General features: G+C 41.3%; 1 protein-coding gene across 2 annotated transcripts in view; it reads left to right on the top strand.

Moving 5' to 3' along the window:
* Nucleotides 1-16,426, top strand: part of stxbp1a (syntaxin binding protein 1a) — a gene marked incomplete at its 3' end in the record, with an annotated part of 28,706 nt that extends 12,280 nt beyond the window's left edge. Inside the window, exons 2-19 of one of the 2 annotated variants that reach the window (XM_084571939.1) lie at nucleotides 432-481; nucleotides 1,283-1,364; nucleotides 1,466-1,542; nucleotides 2,246-2,324; nucleotides 3,081-3,184; nucleotides 8,297-8,445; nucleotides 9,044-9,128; nucleotides 9,362-9,492; nucleotides 9,587-9,694; nucleotides 9,821-9,881; nucleotides 10,722-10,787; nucleotides 10,865-10,945; nucleotides 11,161-11,299; nucleotides 11,550-11,659; nucleotides 12,369-12,470; nucleotides 13,228-13,313; nucleotides 14,903-15,057; nucleotides 16,317-16,426. In XM_084571939.1, coding sequence (XP_084428065.1) covers nucleotides 432-481; nucleotides 1,283-1,364; nucleotides 1,466-1,542; nucleotides 2,246-2,324; nucleotides 3,081-3,184; nucleotides 8,297-8,445; nucleotides 9,044-9,128; nucleotides 9,362-9,492; nucleotides 9,587-9,694; nucleotides 9,821-9,881; nucleotides 10,722-10,787; nucleotides 10,865-10,945; nucleotides 11,161-11,299; nucleotides 11,550-11,659; nucleotides 12,369-12,470; nucleotides 13,228-13,313; nucleotides 14,903-15,057; nucleotides 16,317-16,426 — 1,775 coding nt within the window. The remainder of the gene's footprint in view (nucleotides 1-431; nucleotides 482-1,282; nucleotides 1,365-1,465; nucleotides 1,543-2,245; nucleotides 2,325-3,080; nucleotides 3,185-8,296; nucleotides 8,446-9,043; nucleotides 9,129-9,361; nucleotides 9,493-9,586; nucleotides 9,695-9,820; nucleotides 9,882-10,721; nucleotides 10,788-10,864; nucleotides 10,946-11,160; nucleotides 11,300-11,549; nucleotides 11,660-12,368; nucleotides 12,471-13,227; nucleotides 13,314-14,902; nucleotides 15,058-16,316) is intronic. The other variant, XM_084571940.1, reaches the window with a different exon arrangement.
* Nucleotides 16,427-19,034: the final 2,608 nt, after the last annotated feature.

The following is a 19,034-nucleotide window of genomic DNA, read 5'->3' as shown; positions in this document are numbered from 1 at the left end:
TGTGTTGTGGTATGGGTGATATTTTATGGATTAGAGTAACTTAATGTATATTTCTTTTTACGGTACACAGTGCACAGTACTACTGATCATCAGACAGGAAAATGAATGCCATCTGTTACTATGGTAGACAGGATGAATTAATGCACATTACAGTATATGACAGACAGAAAATCATTCTGTCAAAAAGAACAGATTCAGATGTACATGGTTCACACATGGGAGAATAACTGAGCAATCCTTGTTATATACAGTCACCTGTTTATGAATTTGTTTGAGTGGCTGTGAGGCAGCTGCTTTCAGATCTGAGGGAGGAGACTGTGAGGAGATGTAGCACCTGTGTTTGTGTGCTTCCCCTTTGGTCCCCCATTTACAAAATGCGTTCATCCTGATTGCGTCACATTTCTGACAACGCTTATTTTCTTCTTTTGCAGAGATTATGAATGATGTAATCAAGAAGGTGAAGAAGAAGGGAGAATGGAAGGTGAGAAGTTCATCATTGTGGAACAGCCCAACCAGAAACATGATGATGTGTCCTGTTTCAGTGGTTAACATCTCTTTATTTAAACAGACTGATCAATGAAGTGACGTGTTATATGGTTTTTTTGGTTTTCTCTCGTCTGTTTAGACACTTGAGGATTGCCGTCTTGGTTTGCTCGATTTAACACATATCAATATTATGTTCAGAAGTGAGACAATCTGCTTAGGAATTTGCAGATAGAGATTGTTTTCTACTTGCATGATTTCGAATAGCTTTAAATATAAAGCTGCACAGTTCTGCATCTGTGCCGATTGTTTGAGACACTGGCTTATATAGTGACATTCTTTAAGTGGGACAAGTTGATACTAAGATATTAAGCAACGAAAAGGAGTCTGACAGGAACCTAACCTCTTCCAACACTCCTCATTTCTCTACGTGATCATGAGTGGATGAGTGGCGCAGCCAAGTAATCAATTAGTCGAGTATTTTAGCTGCCCTGGAATCAGTCTTGCATGGTGACGTGTGGGATGAGCTGTGGAGCACTGGATCCAAAATCAAAATTTATAGTTAGAACTAATATGGACGGTAGCCAACAGAAAAGTGTTAAAGCCTTTATACACACCATCTACAACTCCTGTCTTTAGTATATAGATGTCCTCTATGTCCTCCATGCTTTATATCATTTACGTTACCCCTGTCCCTGTCCTTCTAAATGCACCAAGACTCTGATGGAGATCAACATGTCCCTCTATTTGTTTCTAAGAATTTGTTTCTGTTTATATAATACTTCTCCTCTGTTGCTAGGCACTGATTGTGGACCAGCTGAGCATGAGGATGCTGTCCTCCTGCTGCAAGATGACAGACATCATGACAGAGGGCATCACCAGTAAGAGACAATCACATCTACCACGCCTCTGGGCTGTGAGGGCTTGTTTGCTTGCACGTGTACGTGACTGTATACGTGTGTGTCTGTTTCATCTTCTCTAGTTGTGGAGGACATCCACAAACGGCGAGAGCCTCTGCCCAGCCTGGAGGCTATTTACCTGATTACACCCACAGAGAAGGTCAGCATGCTCTCGCTCTCTCTCTCTCTCTCTCTCTCTCTCTTTCTCTCTCTCTCTTTGTCTGTCTCATAGTGTATATTATTATAGGGGTGTGTCTGTGACAGCAGGTTTGTGTTTTTAGCAGACAGCACAGAGAAGTTGCTGTGTGTCCAAACACAAGGCTGTTGACTCAGTTCCCACTTTTGAGCTCTCTTGCTCAAAGAGGTTCACTCAGTGCTGATAAAGCTTATCAACTAATCAGGTAAATCAGGAAAATGTTGCAGTTGGCAGGTTTTTAGGCTGCTGTCTGTGCAGACGCCCGTGCTGTAAGGATGGAGATGGATGGAGTAGCCTCAGGACGAGTGAAACAGAATCAAGGAAGCGTTTCTGATGCTCTGGAAAATAAACGTAAAAACATGCCTTTCAGAGAGAGGAAACGGTCTAGACAAGTGATCAACAGCAAGGACAAACCATTGATGTGACTTTTCCTTGTTGGAAAGCGCTGGAAGAAGAGGCGGCACTGTAGACTTTGGGAAGAGACACAGATACAACAGAACTTTCAAACTTCAGAAAACTTGTTCGTGTGAAGTGTTTGAAAAAATGAAATCTGTGTTTGATCAAAATATAATGTCCTCAAAGCTTCACTGACTTTATTCTAACTGTACACATCCACACATATAAACCCACTCACCCACTCTGATTGTCTCTGTTTCTGTCACTTCAGTCTGTCCACACCCTCATCGGAGACTTCAAAGACCCTCATTCAGCTAAATACAAGGCAGCCCACGTTTTCTTCACTGACTGTGAGTGCACACAAAGACCTGTTTGTGTTATTAATTCCCCTTTTTATTCATAAAGAACCATTTTTTCTATTTAATGATTTGTGTTCGATACTACTGTAGGTGCCTGCGATTTTTACAATACAAACTGGTAACGCAAGATACAGAAAAATACAGATTATTGTGCCAACATTACAATTTACCTACATTTCATGCGTCTCCCGGTGGAAGCTCTGCATCCACAGCTCAAGGGAAGGATGTCAACGCCAATGACAAATCCTTTTGTACAGGCTTTGATGTCACGTAATAATGTTTGTTTTCCGCTTGACTTTCACCACTGTACGTGCTCGGAAACCGGCTTCCTGTAACCAGATTGCTGCAGACAACAATAGGCCAAATATTGTGATTCCTTTTCCATCTAAACCTATGTAGGATATTGTAGCTGCCGTTCGATGGTGCATATAGTGCAGCTTTGAGCTTTGCAAACTCCATGCTTTTGCTTACCAAAAGATAAAACTCTTCATTGCTACACAAGTGAGGCTATTATTGTTGCTTTTGTTTTATCACTTGGTATAAACTGCACCAGTGGAGGTAGTCAGCATGTATGCTACTTAAGTGTTTATTCAGGTATATGATATTTGCAAGTGCAAACAAAACAAAAATGGATACCTATGTCCAGTTCCATGTAAACGTACCCATTAGGTTTTTGTACTGACAAGAGCAAACAATCAGCCATCAACAACTGGTATAACTGTTGTTTTTTGCTTCTGTCCTTCTCAGCCTGCCCTGATCCTCTCTTCAATGAGCTGGTGAAGAGCCGCGCTTCCAAATCCACCAAGACTCTGACGGAGATCAACATCGCCTTCTTGCCCTACGAGTCTCAGGTAAACATGCATGCTGATGGATGCTGTTCTGTCAAACGTACTGTATACGTCGACAAGGTGGAGTGTTGATGCAAACATATGATTCAGGTTGTGTCTACATCCACCACGGGCACTGCGTTCCACAAGGATTGAGGTCTCAAAATAAAGAGCCATGCACACAAAGGGGAGTGCATATGGAAATCTCTGTCTCTGTTAACCAACGCAGTCATATTATGCATCTGGTCCCTGAGCTGTCCCCTTGCAGCCATTCTCTCTGTTACAGAAAACAGTGTCAGTCTGTGTTAGTGGCTATGTGTAAAAGCCAGAGAAGGACAGAAAGATCCAGAGATAGATAGCTTGAATAAGAGCATCCAGAAATCGATTAGGAACGGTGGGAGGAGAGAGATGCTGTAAAGGACACAGACAGGAATAGTAACACGGAGGTTATTGGTTGTTAGATGCAGGGCTGGATTAAAAGAGGCAGCGAGAGAGAGGAAAGAGGAGAGAAAAACACAAATACACGCTCAGGTGGTGGCTTGGCACAATGCTGCTGACTCACCAGTCACTCTGTTTACTGCCAGACTGCTCCAGAAAGACTCATTTGTCACATTGACTTCTCTCCCTCCCACCTGTCTCCCCGCCCTTGCTAAATGTCCAGCATCCTGCCTCTACCATGTCTTTCTTTTTCCATCTCTTTCCTGTCGTCCTTTCTGTTTTTCTATATTTTTTATCCGTGCCCTTGATCATCGCTTTCACTTCTTCTCCTCACTGCTCTATCAAGCTTTTTATTTATTTTCTTAATCTTTCCCCGATGCCTTATTCCCTTCTCTCCCATATCTCTCCTTCTGTCCATCCTTTGCTCGATCACCATCTAAAGATGCTGCTTGGCCCACAATGCTTTGCTCCCCTCCTGTCTACTATGATTAATTCAGAGTCAGTGGTTTTCCGCTCCAGGCAAAATGCTTCCTCACAGGCCCGCCCACATGCCAATGCTCTCACCCCATTGGACGAGCCAGAATCCACGGAGCAGGCTATAGCCAATAGTAGCCGGGCTTAGCCAGGGACCCTTCTGCAGAATGTGGTCATGTGACTATGGACAGATGGGGTGGGAGGAGGTAGGGGAGTGGTAGTGATGCAAGAGAGGAGAGGAGAGAAGGAGAGGAGGAATTGAGAGAGGGAAGAAAGGGGGGATGAAGTGAACCAAAAGAGGAGAGGAAACAAGAGGAACAAAATAATGGAACTGGAAAAGATAGGAAAATAGATGAGAAAATTAGAAAATGACAGAATAAGGAAACAGGAAGAGAGGAAAGGAGTCAAGTAATGGAGGAGGAAGTAGGAATAAGGAAACAACAAGAAAAAAGGAGACAAAAGGAGATGTAACAAGGAAATGAGAAATAAAACAAGACAAGTGGAGACATGAAATCGAAAAAGAAGATGAAACAGATCATCATAGCCCCCTGTATTTAAAATTAAATCTCGAACAATCTCAGAGAAACACCTTATGGAGATTAAACATACATATATTGAATCAGATGAAGGACCAAATTAAGAAGGATATTACCGACTTTTTGGAACAGAACGACAATGGCGAGGTTACACCTCCGATATTGTGGGACGCATGTAAAGCAGTGCTCAGGGGTAAGATAATTGGATACAGTTCCCACTTAAAAAAAGATAGGCTAAAAGAGCTGAACCAGCTCCAAACAGAATTGGAACAGTTAGAACAAAAACATAAAGACACAAATGACAAGAAAATTAAAGAAGCACTTAGGAAGAAAAAGAATGAAATAGACGAGATTTATACTAGAGATATACAAAGAAAGTTAATATTTACAAAACAGAAGTATTATGAAGGAGGTGGGAAAGCCAGTAAATTGTTGGCTTATAAATTGAAAAAACAACAGGCAGAGAATTCGATCCATAAAATTAAAAACCCGACGACTAATTTAATACACTATAAATTGGAAGAGATACAGAATAGCTTTGAAACATATTTTCAAAAATTATACTCTCAACCCCATGTTGATAGAGGGAAAATGGAAGAATTTTTTGAGAAAATTAATCTTCCTAAATTGACGGATGAGCAGAGTAACCAACTTGCAGAAGGAATTACAGAGAAAGAAATAAGAGCAGCCATAGCCCATCTCAAATCAGGGAAAACCCCTGGCCCTGACGGGTTTCCCTCAGAGTGGTATAGGGTGATGGGAGACTCATTGATCCCTATGTTTCAGTCCACCTTCAATTGGGTCCTTAAAAGGAATATAATACCCCCCTCATGGAGGGAAGCAGTAATTTCACTTATTCCAAAAGAGGGGAAGGATAGACATGAATGCGGTAATTATAGACCGGTTAGCGTGTTAAATCAGGATTACAAGATCTTTACACATATACTGGCCAAACGTATAGAAGGATTGTTACCACAAATCATTAGCCTTGACCAGACAGGTTTCATTCGCCACAGACAAACCCAAGATAATATCAGACGGACTCTACATGTAATAAGTCATATAATAGAACATGATTTAGAAGCAGTATTAGTAGGACTAGATGCAGAAAAGGCGTTTGATTGTGTAAATTGGTCTTTTTTGTTTAGAGTCCTAGATGAGTTTGGTTTTCACAACTCTTTTATTAAGACAATAGAAGCTCTCTATGATAACCCGAGGGCCAGACTTAAAATTAATGGTGTAGTTTCGAACCCTTTTTCACTGGAACGTGGAACAAGGCAGGGTTGTCCAATTAGCCCCCTTTTATTCGCGCTCTTTATCGAACCCCTGAGTAAATGGATTATTCAAAATAAGAACATTGAAGGAATACATATGAAAGGAGGAGAACAAAAGATTTCATTGTTTGCAGATGACATACTGTTACAGTTATCCAGTCCAGAACAATCTCTAATACATTTGTTTTCACTTTTAGATCAATATGGATCCTTTTCTGGATATAAGTTAAATGTTTCAAAAACACAAATTCTCAGTTTCAATTACAGTCCCTCAGAAAATGTGAAAAAAAGATATAATTTGAGATGGGGAGCTGAATCCATGAGGTATCTGGGGGTGAATATACCAGTAGATTTGTCAAAACTGTTCTCACTGAATGTTCTTCCCCTGAACAACAAAATCAGAGAAGACATCAGAAGATGGGATTTAATACCATTTCTTAATTTTGGTTCCCGTATTGAATCTGTTAAAATGGTTATCCTGCCGAGGTTATTGTATATCTTTCAGTCCCTTCCATTAGACATACCTGATCAACAGTTCCAGGAGTGGGATAAACTCATCTCCAGGTACATTTGCCAAGGGCGCCGACCAAGAATCAAATATCAGAATTTACAGTTAGCAAAAAATAAAGGGGGGGTTGCGCTCCCATGTTTAAAAAATTATTATATTGCAGCTCAGTTGAGACCGTTAGTGTGTTGGTGCAATCCAGAATATACTGCTAGATGGAAGGAGCTAGAGGGGGCCATAACAGCAGAGTTCCCAATTCAAGCGGCAATAGGAGATAAGGGTTTGATGGAAAAGTTAACTGATATAGGAAACCCCTGGATTGCTTTACCACTTAAGCTGTGGAATAAGGTAGTAATTAAAAAGAAGTTGAAAGAGGCGATAAAAATACTGAGATGGTGTGCATTTGATCCAGATTTCATGCCTAAAAATTTGGATGCAAGATTCAAGGCCTGGAAAATTCATGGACTTACAGCATATTGTACCTTTTTGTTTAAGGGGTCAGTGAACAGTTTTCAAAACCTTCAGAGACAATTTGGTCTAAATAATGATGACTTCTTTAGATTCTTACAGCTTCGTCACCATGTTGAACAAATAAGGAAAAAGATTATACAAGAGCAATGGGATGACACTCTACTAAAAGTATTTATGGATGCATATGTTTCAGGCCCAGGCCAAAAAACCATCTCAAGACTCTATAACGGTTTACAACAAATGAAGGGTAGCTCATTGCATGTAAAACAGAAATGGGAGAGGGAAGGAAATCTAGTCTTAAACGAAGAAGATTGGGAATATTTATGTGAGATACAATGGAAAACTTCAAATTCAACACTATGGAGAGAGTTTTGTTGGAAAACCCTTATTAGATTTTTTATCACTCCAGCTCAAAAAAGACACTATTCCAATTCATCTATATGTTGGAGACAATGTGGATGCCTCGAGGCAAACCATTTTCACATATTTTGGTCTTGTTCAATATTGTTACCTTTCTGGTACGAGGTCTACAACATTTTGCAAAAAGTATTCTGGACAGACATTACTTTTGAGTTTGTATCATTATATTTAGGAGTTTTACCATCAGAGAATGTCTCCTCTAATGACAAATACTTGTTTCAGATTTTAAGTGCCGCTTCTAGGAAAGCCATAACAAGGAGGTGGCTAAAACTAGAGAAACCCACAGTGGACGAGTGGTTTTACATCATTTATAACATTTTTAAAATGGAAAGAATTACTTTTGCTATAAGGCTAAAACAGGATCTATTTTTGAAAAGATGGGAAAGATGGATTAGATATGTCACTCCGATTCGTCCATCGTTTGTCTAGTACCAGGTTTCATATCCATTTCCTTTAGTCATCTATGTTTTTCTGTGTCAACCCATACGCATCAGTATTTTAATTTTTTTTTATTTTTTATTTTTTTCCCTCTAATATAACAGATGTGCACCCCAGCATTCTTGTTCAAAGCCTAAGGAGTTACGTTCTAAATGTTTGTATTTTATTATTTTCATCTTTTGTGTGATTGAGGGAGGACCAATCATCCATATCTGTGTATTGTCAATGCAATCGTGGATGTATTACTGAGCTATTCAGATGTAATTTACAGATGAAAGGATGAGATTGGTAATGTGAGATGTAAATGAACATGTGAACCATGAAAATCACAATAAAAAAAGAATTGAAAAAAAAGAAACAGATCATCATGTAGTCATGCAGAATATGTAGCTGACTCAAAAAGATTGTCAGTTCAGCTGAAACACGTTGCAAATGCAGATGTTTAAAGCTCTAAAGGCTAACAATGTTGTAAACAATGTTTGTGAGGATAAGAGAGGACGTACGTTAGAAAATGTAGGAATGCATAAAAGTTCAAATCAACACATAAAGCAAGAAAATAACAAATTTGTTTAAATCTCAGGTGTACTCTCTGGACAACCCAGATGCCTTCCACAGTTTCTACAGCCCTCATAAGACCCAGCTGAAGAACCCAGTGATGGAGAGGCTGGCCGAGCAGCTGGCCACGCTCTGCGCCACCCTGAAAGAGTACCCTGCTGTCAGATACAGAGGGTGAGCAACAGGGGGCGCTGCTGAGGGGCAGTTGTTGCAGTAAACAGAATGAAAGAATGAAAGCCATTTAGCTTGATTTATAAGTGGTGTCAAGCCTGCCCAAACAGAAACATATAAAAAATGGCATGACCTTTTTCTTTTTTAATTTATTGTTCCTCTGTAGACGTATAAAGTGAAGTGCACTACATGTTATTGAGTTTCTGATAATGATTACAAATGTGATATACAGTAGATTATGTTTTGGTTTTCCTCCAGCTCTCTGTACCTTGCAGAAAAAGTAACGGCATCATGTTACACACAGAACAATTGCATGTATCTAGTGCAGACGTGAAGAACGCTTTTTATTCCAGTCAGGTGATTTCTTCAGGCTGATCAGCAGTGAAATCACTGACTTCAGTTGTTTAAAAATGTTAAATGTTAAATCGAACGTTTTTGCCTCAAGATGTTGTTACATTTGTTTTGTGACATCTGTCTCCTTGAATATGTGTCTCCTTTATGTCCGTCTTGCTTCCCTTCTCATCTTATCTGCCTTCCGGTTTCTCCATGTCTGTCTCCATGTGCGTCCGTTTGTCCATCTGTCCATGTGTCTGTCTGTCAGGGAGTACAAAGACAATGCCACCCTGGCCCAGCTGGTTCAGGACAAACTGGATGCCTACAAGGCTGATGACCCCACCATGGGAGAGGTGAGCCTCAGAATACATTTTTTCCCCCCGTGTTCCTGCTTTATTTTATTTTATTTATCACTTAATATTCTTATCATGATATTTTTATTTTATTTATTGAGGAAATATAGTGTTATTATATTGTCTGTGTCAATGTTTTTCAAGGATTTTATTTTATAAGGTGTGCAGTTAAATGTTTCATTACAGATACAAATGATATCCTGTTGTTCCATTAATTCTTTGTCTCTCTGTAGGGTCCAGATAAGGCTCGCTCACAGCTGATCATCCTGGACAGGGCGTTTGACCCCGTTTCACCTGTTCTGCATGAGCTCACCTTTCAGGCCATGGGCTATGACCTGCTGCCCATCGAAAACGACGTCTACAAGTATGAATCATTTTAGCTTGAGCTACAATCTGCGGAATTTTAAGGAATCTCCTTGTCTAAAGTTAGTATTTCTGCTTGCTTTATTCTTGTTCAGGTACGAGACAAGCGGCATTGGTGACTCCCGCGAGAAGGAAGTTCTTCTGCATGAAGACGATGACCTGTGGGTGAGCCTGAGACATAAACACATAGCTGAGGTGTCCCAGTGAGTACCTTTCTTTATATTTTTCTACCTCTATTCACTCATTCTTGTGATACGCAGATAAACAATATCATATATTTTTTCTCATGTGTTGCTGTGGCTCATTTTCTACTTGTTTTTTGGCATCAGGGAAGTGACACGCCAGCTGAAGGACTTTTCTGCCAGCAAGAGGATGAACACAGGAGAGAAGGTAAAGATGCGCAAAATGTTTAGCAACATTTCTTGGACACGGTAAATTAAATACAGTCATAAAGGAATAAAAGGTCATCCAGTCTCAAACAATGCAGCATGAACTACGGTCTGTTTTCAGTCACATTAGGTCAGTGGTAAATGTTGTTGTGATGCAGACACAAAAACTGTGAAGTTAATACTTAGCGACAAACTAAATTGTCAAATCTACCTCTTGACATCCACAAATATGTGAAATGCATTTCCTTGTCCTTGTCTCTCAGTCGCCGGACTAAGAAAGAAAATTCACGCTCCAGTTTGTTAAATGGCAGAATCATCTCTGACATCTTCTCTCTCTTTCATGCATTGAAGTGATTTCAGTTGAAGTAACTTGTATCAGCTTAGTTCGAGTTGATGTTGTCACAAAAAACTCAACACAAGGTGGAAAAATTACACTGCTGATGACACACCAGAGCAGAATTACATTAAATATGAAGGTGTTTAGCTTAGATTAGAATATCGACAGGAAACAGCTTCCTGGTGAAACCACAACTTGTCATTTGTACACCTATGTGGACTAGAATACATTGTGTTACTAGTACTGACATGTTTTGATCTAACCCTGGTTAAGAATGCAAATTCCCAAGAGTTTTAGTTGATTTATTTTCTACTAACCTTTGTCGACATTTCTTTCTCAAAGATCGAAGAAAATAACGGCTTTAAGTCTTGAGCTGTGTCTGTATCCAAATAGTGTGTGGAGTTGAATGGCAAACTGCCAAAGACCAAAGTTGGCCATCATCTTGTTGTCGTATTCACTGATGCCAATGCTATTGTGTCATTTTATGTGCTTTTCTATCAACAGACCACAATGAGGGATCTGTCCCAGATGCTGAAGAAGATGCCTCAGTACCAGAAGGAGCTCAGCAAGGTGCGTGTCTGTGCGAGAGCGTGTCTTCCTGTGTGTGTTGGCGTGTCCGCTGACCTCGTGTGTTTTGTCGTTCTCAGTACTCCACTCACCTGCAGCTGGCTGAGGACTGTATGAAGCATTACCAGGGAACAGTGGACAAGCTGTGTCGTGTTGAACAGGTGAGAGGGCAGGAGAGAAACGAGAGAGAGAGGAAAAGCAACAAGAAAGGAGAGGACAGAGAACAGGAGATGCTAGGGAAGGAAGTGAGGGGGCAAGATGAGGCAACAGGAAAGAGAAGAATTTAATTCTCATTAGGAAAAGCTAAATGAGAATTTTTATGAAGAAATGCAATTCTGTGCAAGTATTATTTTGAGAGGTGGGTTGTTTGTTACAGGATCTGGCTATGGGCACGGACGCCGAGGGAGAGAAGATTAAAGACCCCATGAGGGCTATTGTCCCCATCCTGCTGGACGCCAATGTCAGCACATACGACAAGATCCGCATCATCCTGCTTTACATTTTCCTCAAGAACGGTAAGGAGGACCCTGCCGGTGATGCAGCAGAAACAACTCAGCTGTTTTAGTTGAACCTATTTAGTATTATTATGAATTTAAATAGATTTTACTGTTTGTTGAGGCTTCAGACTGAAGTAACCTGACCATTCTCTGTAGCGATTTACGTAGTATTCAGGAAGTGCAACGAAATCAAACAAATATTGAGTTTCCATGAAAGGATTAAATGTTCACAGATATAAGATATGGCTGCCTGTGTGTGTGTGTTCAGGTATTACGGAGGAGAACCTGAACAAGCTGATCCAGCACGCTCAGATTCCTCCCGAGGACAGTGAGATCATCACCAACATGGCTCACCTGGGCGTCCCCATCGTCACAGACGTAAAATCCTCTCGTCATTCCTTCAGCGTGTCACAGTTTGCCTCCCGCTGTCTCATTCCCATCTGATGCGTCTCTTTCAGTCTTTACTCCCCGACTTCTCATCTTCTTCCTGTTCCATGTTCCTTCAAATTGCGGCTGTGCGATAGTCCATTCTCAAATGTATTTAATACTTTCTTATGAACCGGTATGTTTTTCCTATCTTTAAAGGTAGTTTTATGGTAATTTCACCTTATTATGTCATGGAAATCACATCCCGTCACCGTAAAACCTAGAAAATAGCTGAAAGCAGACTCTTTCACAATGGTGGATTTATACACTGGAGCAAAAATCCAGACACGGAGACTGGAGAAGTGTTTGTTAAAAAGAGAAGTTTTCACTCTATGAAGCAAACCAGTTCACTTAATCCTTTAAAAGGTTTTCCAACATGACCTAGCTTCTGTCTCACAGTCCCAGTGTCTGAGCTGCCTCTTAGTACATGAATGCATCACCTTTGTGGTCTTCACAAATCAATCCTGACAGAAGAAACAAGGATCATTTAATCTTTAATTGGATGTTTTTTATTCTTTGTTAAGATCACACAGTAGCTGTATGTACTAAAAACAAATCAGTCAGATCTATTTTATTACATGACCTAACATCTACATGATTAATGAGAGACACACAGATGGTCCATTTTTATATTTTCCTCATCTCTTCTTTCCTTTATCAGTCCACCCTCCGCAGAGGGAAGAAGCTGGACAGGAAGGAGCGTGTCAGCGAGCAGACCTACCAGCTGTCCCGCTGGACACCACTGGTCAAGGACATCATGGAGGTATGTTAGCAGGAGCATCTGTTAAAGTGTTGTTTCTAAACAGGCCTTGATTCAACCTGCAGTATTTCAACCAGGTGGAAATTTCTTTGCTTTTCAGTTTCACACCACTGCAGATGTGGTTATACAACATTGACCATTCTTGTGACAATCCAATGTTCTGCTGGGAAACTTTTGCACCTGGCATTCATGTGGATGTTACTTAGACATGTAGCACCCACCTAGACCAGACCAGATACCCCCTGGCCTCCAAATTCAGTAGATTACAAACTGATCAAGTATCTGTGGGATGATCCACAGAGGCCCCTCCCCTCAACCTAAAGGACCCAAAGGCCCCCACTAACAACATTCTGTTGCCAGACACCACAGGACACCCTCAGAAGGCCCATGTCCATTCTCTGATGAGTCACAACTGTTTTGGAGGCTCAAGGGAGACCTACACGATATCAGGCATAATGTTATGCCTGATCGGTGTATTTTCCCCTCCAGCAAACTAAAACTACAGTTCTAAAAACAACAAATGTATCTGAGCACTTATTTATTTTGGACTTGACATACAGTCCACCCACAGCAGCCTTCGCCAAACATGTCGACATGTCAGCAGCTATATTTAGCCCCTTATTTGTGCAATACTAATTCTCCAACGGACCGTGACGGAGCCACACATGGCCGTTAAGAGATGTGACACAAGCGTGAAGCCAGCATTCAAGTCAGACAATATTGCTGACAAAGATCTGTTTCGGTTTTTGTTCTCCTGCAGGATGCGATCGATGATAAGCTGGACACCAAGCACTACCCCTACATCTCCACCCGCTCCTCTGCCTCCTTCAGCACCACTGCAGTCAGGTACACACACAAACACAAGCATGTTTGAACACACAGCTTTGCATCTTATTTCATGGCAGCAGCTTTTTAAATGACAAAAACCGAAATGGAGGAGTATTGGATCAATAGTAATTTGGGAAGGGGAGATGAGTCTGGTGGATCAATAGTTAGGAATCAAGAGCAGGGAGGAGATTCTGATGATTGGCACAACTGTGGTGCAAGGATTGGGGTCATGACAAGACCTCAGACAGTCACCAGGTCTTATGGTTTTCATTTATGTGCTGTATTAGATGAGTAATACTTTTGAAAAAATCTGAAAAATCACATCAACACTGTAGAAAAAATAAAGGTTTTCAAAGACAAAACAAAGGCAGTGATTCTCAAAAATATAATTAATTCTTCAAAAATGTATTAACATCAGCTTAGATGACACCCCTGGATTCTGTAGACTAAAATGTGAGCAAACTGATCTGAACATTTGTGATCACTACTAGGCTGCTGCTGATGTTTATTGATTCAGTATCACACTCTCTCCTGCTACATTTACCGTCCCTCCCCCCTCAGATACAGACACACCCAGTATCTAGTTAGGATACAAGTAGGTAACTGACGCACTGATGCACATACAGCCTCATGTGCTGCAGTCTGCTTTCATATGCACAAGTCTCAGACTTTGGTTTCAGCTCTGGTTATTTGTTTTCACCTTTAAAGCAGCTTTAAAACAATGTGTGCGAGTAACAAAACCCTCAGAGAATTATAACCTGACTACTGTCCCCGTACACTCTCAGAAACATTCCTTTATAGTTTGTTGTTCTAGCTAGTGAAATGATATTTGTGGTGTTTTTAGCCTCATGAGGACCTTGGCTTTTAGTGCTTCAAATGTCACAGGTGTAGCAAGGAATTGCTAAATGTAGAGACAGGAGGAGGCACGAACAGGAAACAAAACAGCTTCAATGAAACTTACTCTGCAACATTACGACGGGGTAGTACAAACAGTCCAGCCCGAGCAGAGAGCTAATCCAACAGAAGAAAAAAAAAAACTAAAGGGGTTAGAGACACAAGGAGCAAAGAAACACTAAGAACACCAGGTAAACACAACATGGGCATCCAGGATAACCGAACAGATGAACTGACAAGAAAGACAAAGGGGACGGACAGGACTGGATAAACACAGAGGCCGATAGGTTAATGAGAGGAGGAGCAGGCTGACTAAAGATACAAAGCAAGACAAGTGAATGTAATCACAGAGACTGGAGAAAACAAAGACAGGAAGTAAAACTAACTTAAATGCAGAGAGATTACAAAATAAAACAGAAAATACAAGGAAACCAATCTGGATAACAAAAGGTACCAAAACACAATATCACAATATACAAATTCTGCCAGTCCAGCAGTGTACAGCCTCCAACAGGCTCCAGATATCAAGTCAACTGGTCAAAAGAAGGATTTAGAGAGACTGAAATCTAGATGATGAAGGCATGTTAACAACACATCACTATTCTCCATCCTCAGGAAAATATTTTTTTATTCACCAAATAATGTTGTGACTGACACTAATGGGATAAAATACAAATGAAAACTTCAGTGTGAGTCTGTTTTCCTTCCGGCAGTGCTCGGTACGGACACTGGCACAAGAATAAGACACCTGGAGAGTACCGCACTGGACCACGCGTTATGGTCTTCATCATCGGCGGCGTGTCCTTCAGTGAGATGCGCTGTGCCTATGAAGTCACACAGGCCAATGGGAAGTGGGAAGCCATCATTGGTGAGTAGAGCCACAGGGGGCGCTGCAGAGCGCTGGGCTGCAAGGAAAAGAAAGGGGGGATGGTTTGAAGGTCGTGGACATGGATACTCAAAGACAAAGCCACAACAAACTTAAAAGATGGGTGTGTCTCTGAGTGGACATGTTTGGGGAGAGCGCTAAAGCTGCGTCCTAATTCAGAGGCCACATCCTTTTGAGTTTAAAGAGAACTGTATGAGGCTGGACCAGCAGATTCAGTCTGACCTTAAGGTCCTCTGAAGGTCACAGAAGGACACAGCTACTGAACCAGGACACAGCTAAAAATCAAAAAGAAGGAGGGAAAGAGAAACAAGGGAGGAGTCAACGGTGAGGAGTTAGTTGAATGGACGGTCGAACCCTGAGGCAGAAGTACTAAGTGCGTAAAAAGAAAGATAAACCTTGTTATAAAAGAGTCTTATTTTTGCTTATGCCCAGCGAGTTTTCAACAGATATTAACAACACCGACATCTCACCACCAGAAAACTACAAAATAAAGTACTGCTTTAAGAAACAATACATGATTAAATATGGTTTGATAACTCAGGTTTTCATTATTTTGACATTGGATGCAACTAAATATCCTTTTAACTCTTGAAGCGAACATGAAGCCTTTAATGGCAAATCAGGAATTTTGGTGCAGGTTTTCCAAATAGAGTCCATTTCAACACTCATGTAGGTGTTTATGAATCCCACATTACACATCACATCCACAGCAGATTCACAACTATCCCACAGTTTACGTGTTGTAAAAAGTCGAACTACAGATAGTTGTTACAACCTGCCTACTGTGTGCAATGTGTTACGTTAAATTAGCCCTTTATGTTATGCCCCTATGTACTGTTTATTTGATGTCTTAAAGCTTGGCCAGTCAGTCTGTGTTCTAAATGGAAAAAAAATGTCTTGTTAGTTTTTGTTGTGCTCCGCTTCAGCTGTTGTCTTTAAAAACAACTGTTGTCTTTAAATTGCAGCCACGCCATGTCTTTTTCTGTGTCTCTGCGTCTCTGTCCTGTTTTTGTTTTTGTGCAACATGGCAAGTGTGTGTGTGTGTGTGTGTGTGTGTGTGTGTGTGTGTGTGTATATGTGCGCGTGTGCGTGAGCTGTCAGTGGACGAGTGCGTGTCTGTGTGTGCGCTGTGCGACGGGTTGCTTGTCTCTGACCCTTTTGTTTTTTGGAGAGCGTGGGGGAGGAGGGGGTGTGGCATGTGCTGTGAGACGAGTGGTGAAGCCACTTCTGTTCCTCCACAGGTTCCACCCACATGCTCACCCCCACCAAATTCTTATCGGACCTGCAGCACCCCGACTTCCGAGAGTCCACTAGGGTGTCCTTTGAGGACGCTGAGCCCACAGCCGAGTGAGGCAGAGACAGATTGGGAGGGAGGGAGAGAGAAATCACACAGAAAAAAGTAAAGGCAGCCACACAAAGAAGCCCTTTCTGAACCTCCACAGCACAAGGGCTTCCTCCTTGTTCCTTCTTCTTCTTTGAACACTCAGTTTTATGTAACTCCACCCTCCTCTTCCTCGTGTCCCTCAGGGATGGTCACCCCCGACCTTCCCTCACTGCATGGACCGCTCCATCAGGCTGCACTCCCTAAATGACAGTTACCCAATCAGAACCCTTCTACTCCATCGGGTGTATCCAGGCTGGAAGCAAATGTCACACTATCAGACTGAACTGGCGTGTTCCTGGAAATTCTTTGGTCATGTGCACTGCAGCCCACAGCTCACTGCAGTACCGTTTTTTAAATTATTAGCGACATATAGAAACACTCTTTAACCATATGATATTTAAAACTATATAATGTATTGTTAAAAAAACACCAAGTGCAGGTCTGGTCTTAGTTCCCATCCAGTCGGATCACAGTCTGAAGTGCTGACTAGCGGCCATGCTTGAGGAGGTCATGTCTCCATCCCTGCTGCCTCCTCCCATCATCCCAGCTGGGTGGATTAAATCGCCCCTTCGACGGCCACCCAAAAGGCCCTTTGAGCCAGTTTACCACTCACTCCAGATTTAATCTACCCCAACATCTTTATCACTTTTTGCCGTTTGATTATTTTTTTTGCCCTTTGCAAAGACAGTCACCTTGATTTGTTAGCGGTTTCTTTCAGGACAGGTCTCCTTGAGTTGATGCTCGACCTCAAAGAAGCATTTTCTCACTTTCTCCTTGTGTATTTTTTTCTTTCTTTCTTTCTTTTGACTCCCGGTCCTTTGACTTTATCCACTCAGCCCACCATCACATGCTCACATGCCTCATGGCTCGTCTGCAGAGGGTGCTGGATATTAATCAGATATCACCACGATGATACTATCAGGGTGCTGACACACAGGGCAGTTTGGAATGAAAAAAAAAAATCACAAGCATTCAGTTCAAACTCCCAAAAATGTGCCCTCTGTATCACTGCCTATATATGACGCCTCTTTGCTGACACAGTCTGAGACTGTAGCATTGGTTCACCTGATATGCTTTAGCAACCTAACCAAAAATTAAGATGCCACACTTTATCTCCCCTCCCTTAATTCATTTTCTTCCAAAAATCGCCCTTTATCCAGGTCAAACTATCAGTTTACAGTGAATTGATGCAGGAAAAGCATTAGCTAATCATATATTCAATAAAAAATACTTTCTAAATATCATGTGTTGGATTGTGTATCTGCATCAGACTCAAACTGTAATGTCTAGTTTAGTTAAGGACACAAAATTTTCTGTTGTTGTTGCCACTTACTGGTGAGATGCCGTCAAAATTTGCATGATTGCTCAAATTTTATGTGTTCGTGTGTTATAAATGTGTGGGCAACCAAATAAATAATGCATGCCAGGGAAACCTAAGGCTTGCTGCAAGTACATTTTTATTTAATTATCCAAGTATGTTAGCATAATGATATGATTTAGAAAAGTGTAGCACTGTAAACTGTTGAAAGATGACTCAAGTGTTTGTTTGTAGGTAACAATGACGATTTGAAGATTTGTTTTGAACAAAAGGGTAACAGTTCTTCTTCAGCTGGCTCAGATTTCAATTTTTACATTATATTGAATTTGATCAGTTTTTGAAAAATCCAGCTTGCAAATAGACTCCTTGGCCGAGGCCATAATCATATGTATTTATATAAGTAGACCAGACAGATTGCTTCCTCATCATCTCTGTAATAAATTAGCAGCTGAAGCGTATCATTCGAGTTGGATCTTCACCCACTAAAGACAGAATCCTGTGGTCCTGGGCATCCATGTCATTCATGACTAATCTGCTAAAGCGATATCGTTTACAACCTTTTTTATGGTTTCCTCAGCAAGCAGCTCTCACCATAAGCAGTATGACTGCTCCCTACATACTGCCACATCCAACACTACCCGAGCAAAATGGCCATCACTTACTAAAACAAGTCTTTTGTTTTTGCTATGCTATTTTGGTCTAAACCTAGTCACACACAATGACTTTGTGATGTTGGAGATCAACGTCATGCTGTTGTGTTTCTGGGGCTGAAAAGGCCCACGAAGCTGTGTGTTTGGGGAACAGCAGAGAAGCAGGCGAGGCCAGTCCAACGTTAAACACAGTGACCCGCACTAAAACCCTTTACTCACGATCCCTGGCACCTACGACCCCCCCCCCCCATCACCATAACGACCCAACTCGACACGGGCTTGCCTCTTTCTCTTCTGTTTTGAACTGCTTCCACTTCCTGTTCTGGCTCGGCGTATGTTCGAGTTTAGCATCAATTTCAGTCTAATCCTATCAAGCCAAAGTGGAAGAAACATGCAGCTTTGCTACAGAAACCAATGTAGGTCAAATACTGAATGTTGAACAGGTGTGAGGAGTAAATCAAAACGTGTGTTTGCCTCCTTCATGATCAGGAGTTAAGATGGAAGTACTCCCATCGGTAAATGTGGTTCACTACGACGTACTAATTTGGCTAAAGTGTTTGCTTTACTCCGGTCCAGCACCTTTCAAGTTTTACAATGTCTGAAATGT

This window comes from Chelon labrosus, assembly GCF_963514085.1.
Source record: "Chelon labrosus genome assembly, chromosome: 22".
Taxonomy (NCBI): domain Eukaryota; kingdom Metazoa; phylum Chordata; class Actinopteri; order Mugiliformes; family Mugilidae; genus Chelon; species Chelon labrosus.
Note: the sequence above shows the minus strand (reverse complement) of the source record. Positions and strands in the feature narration are given on the sequence as shown.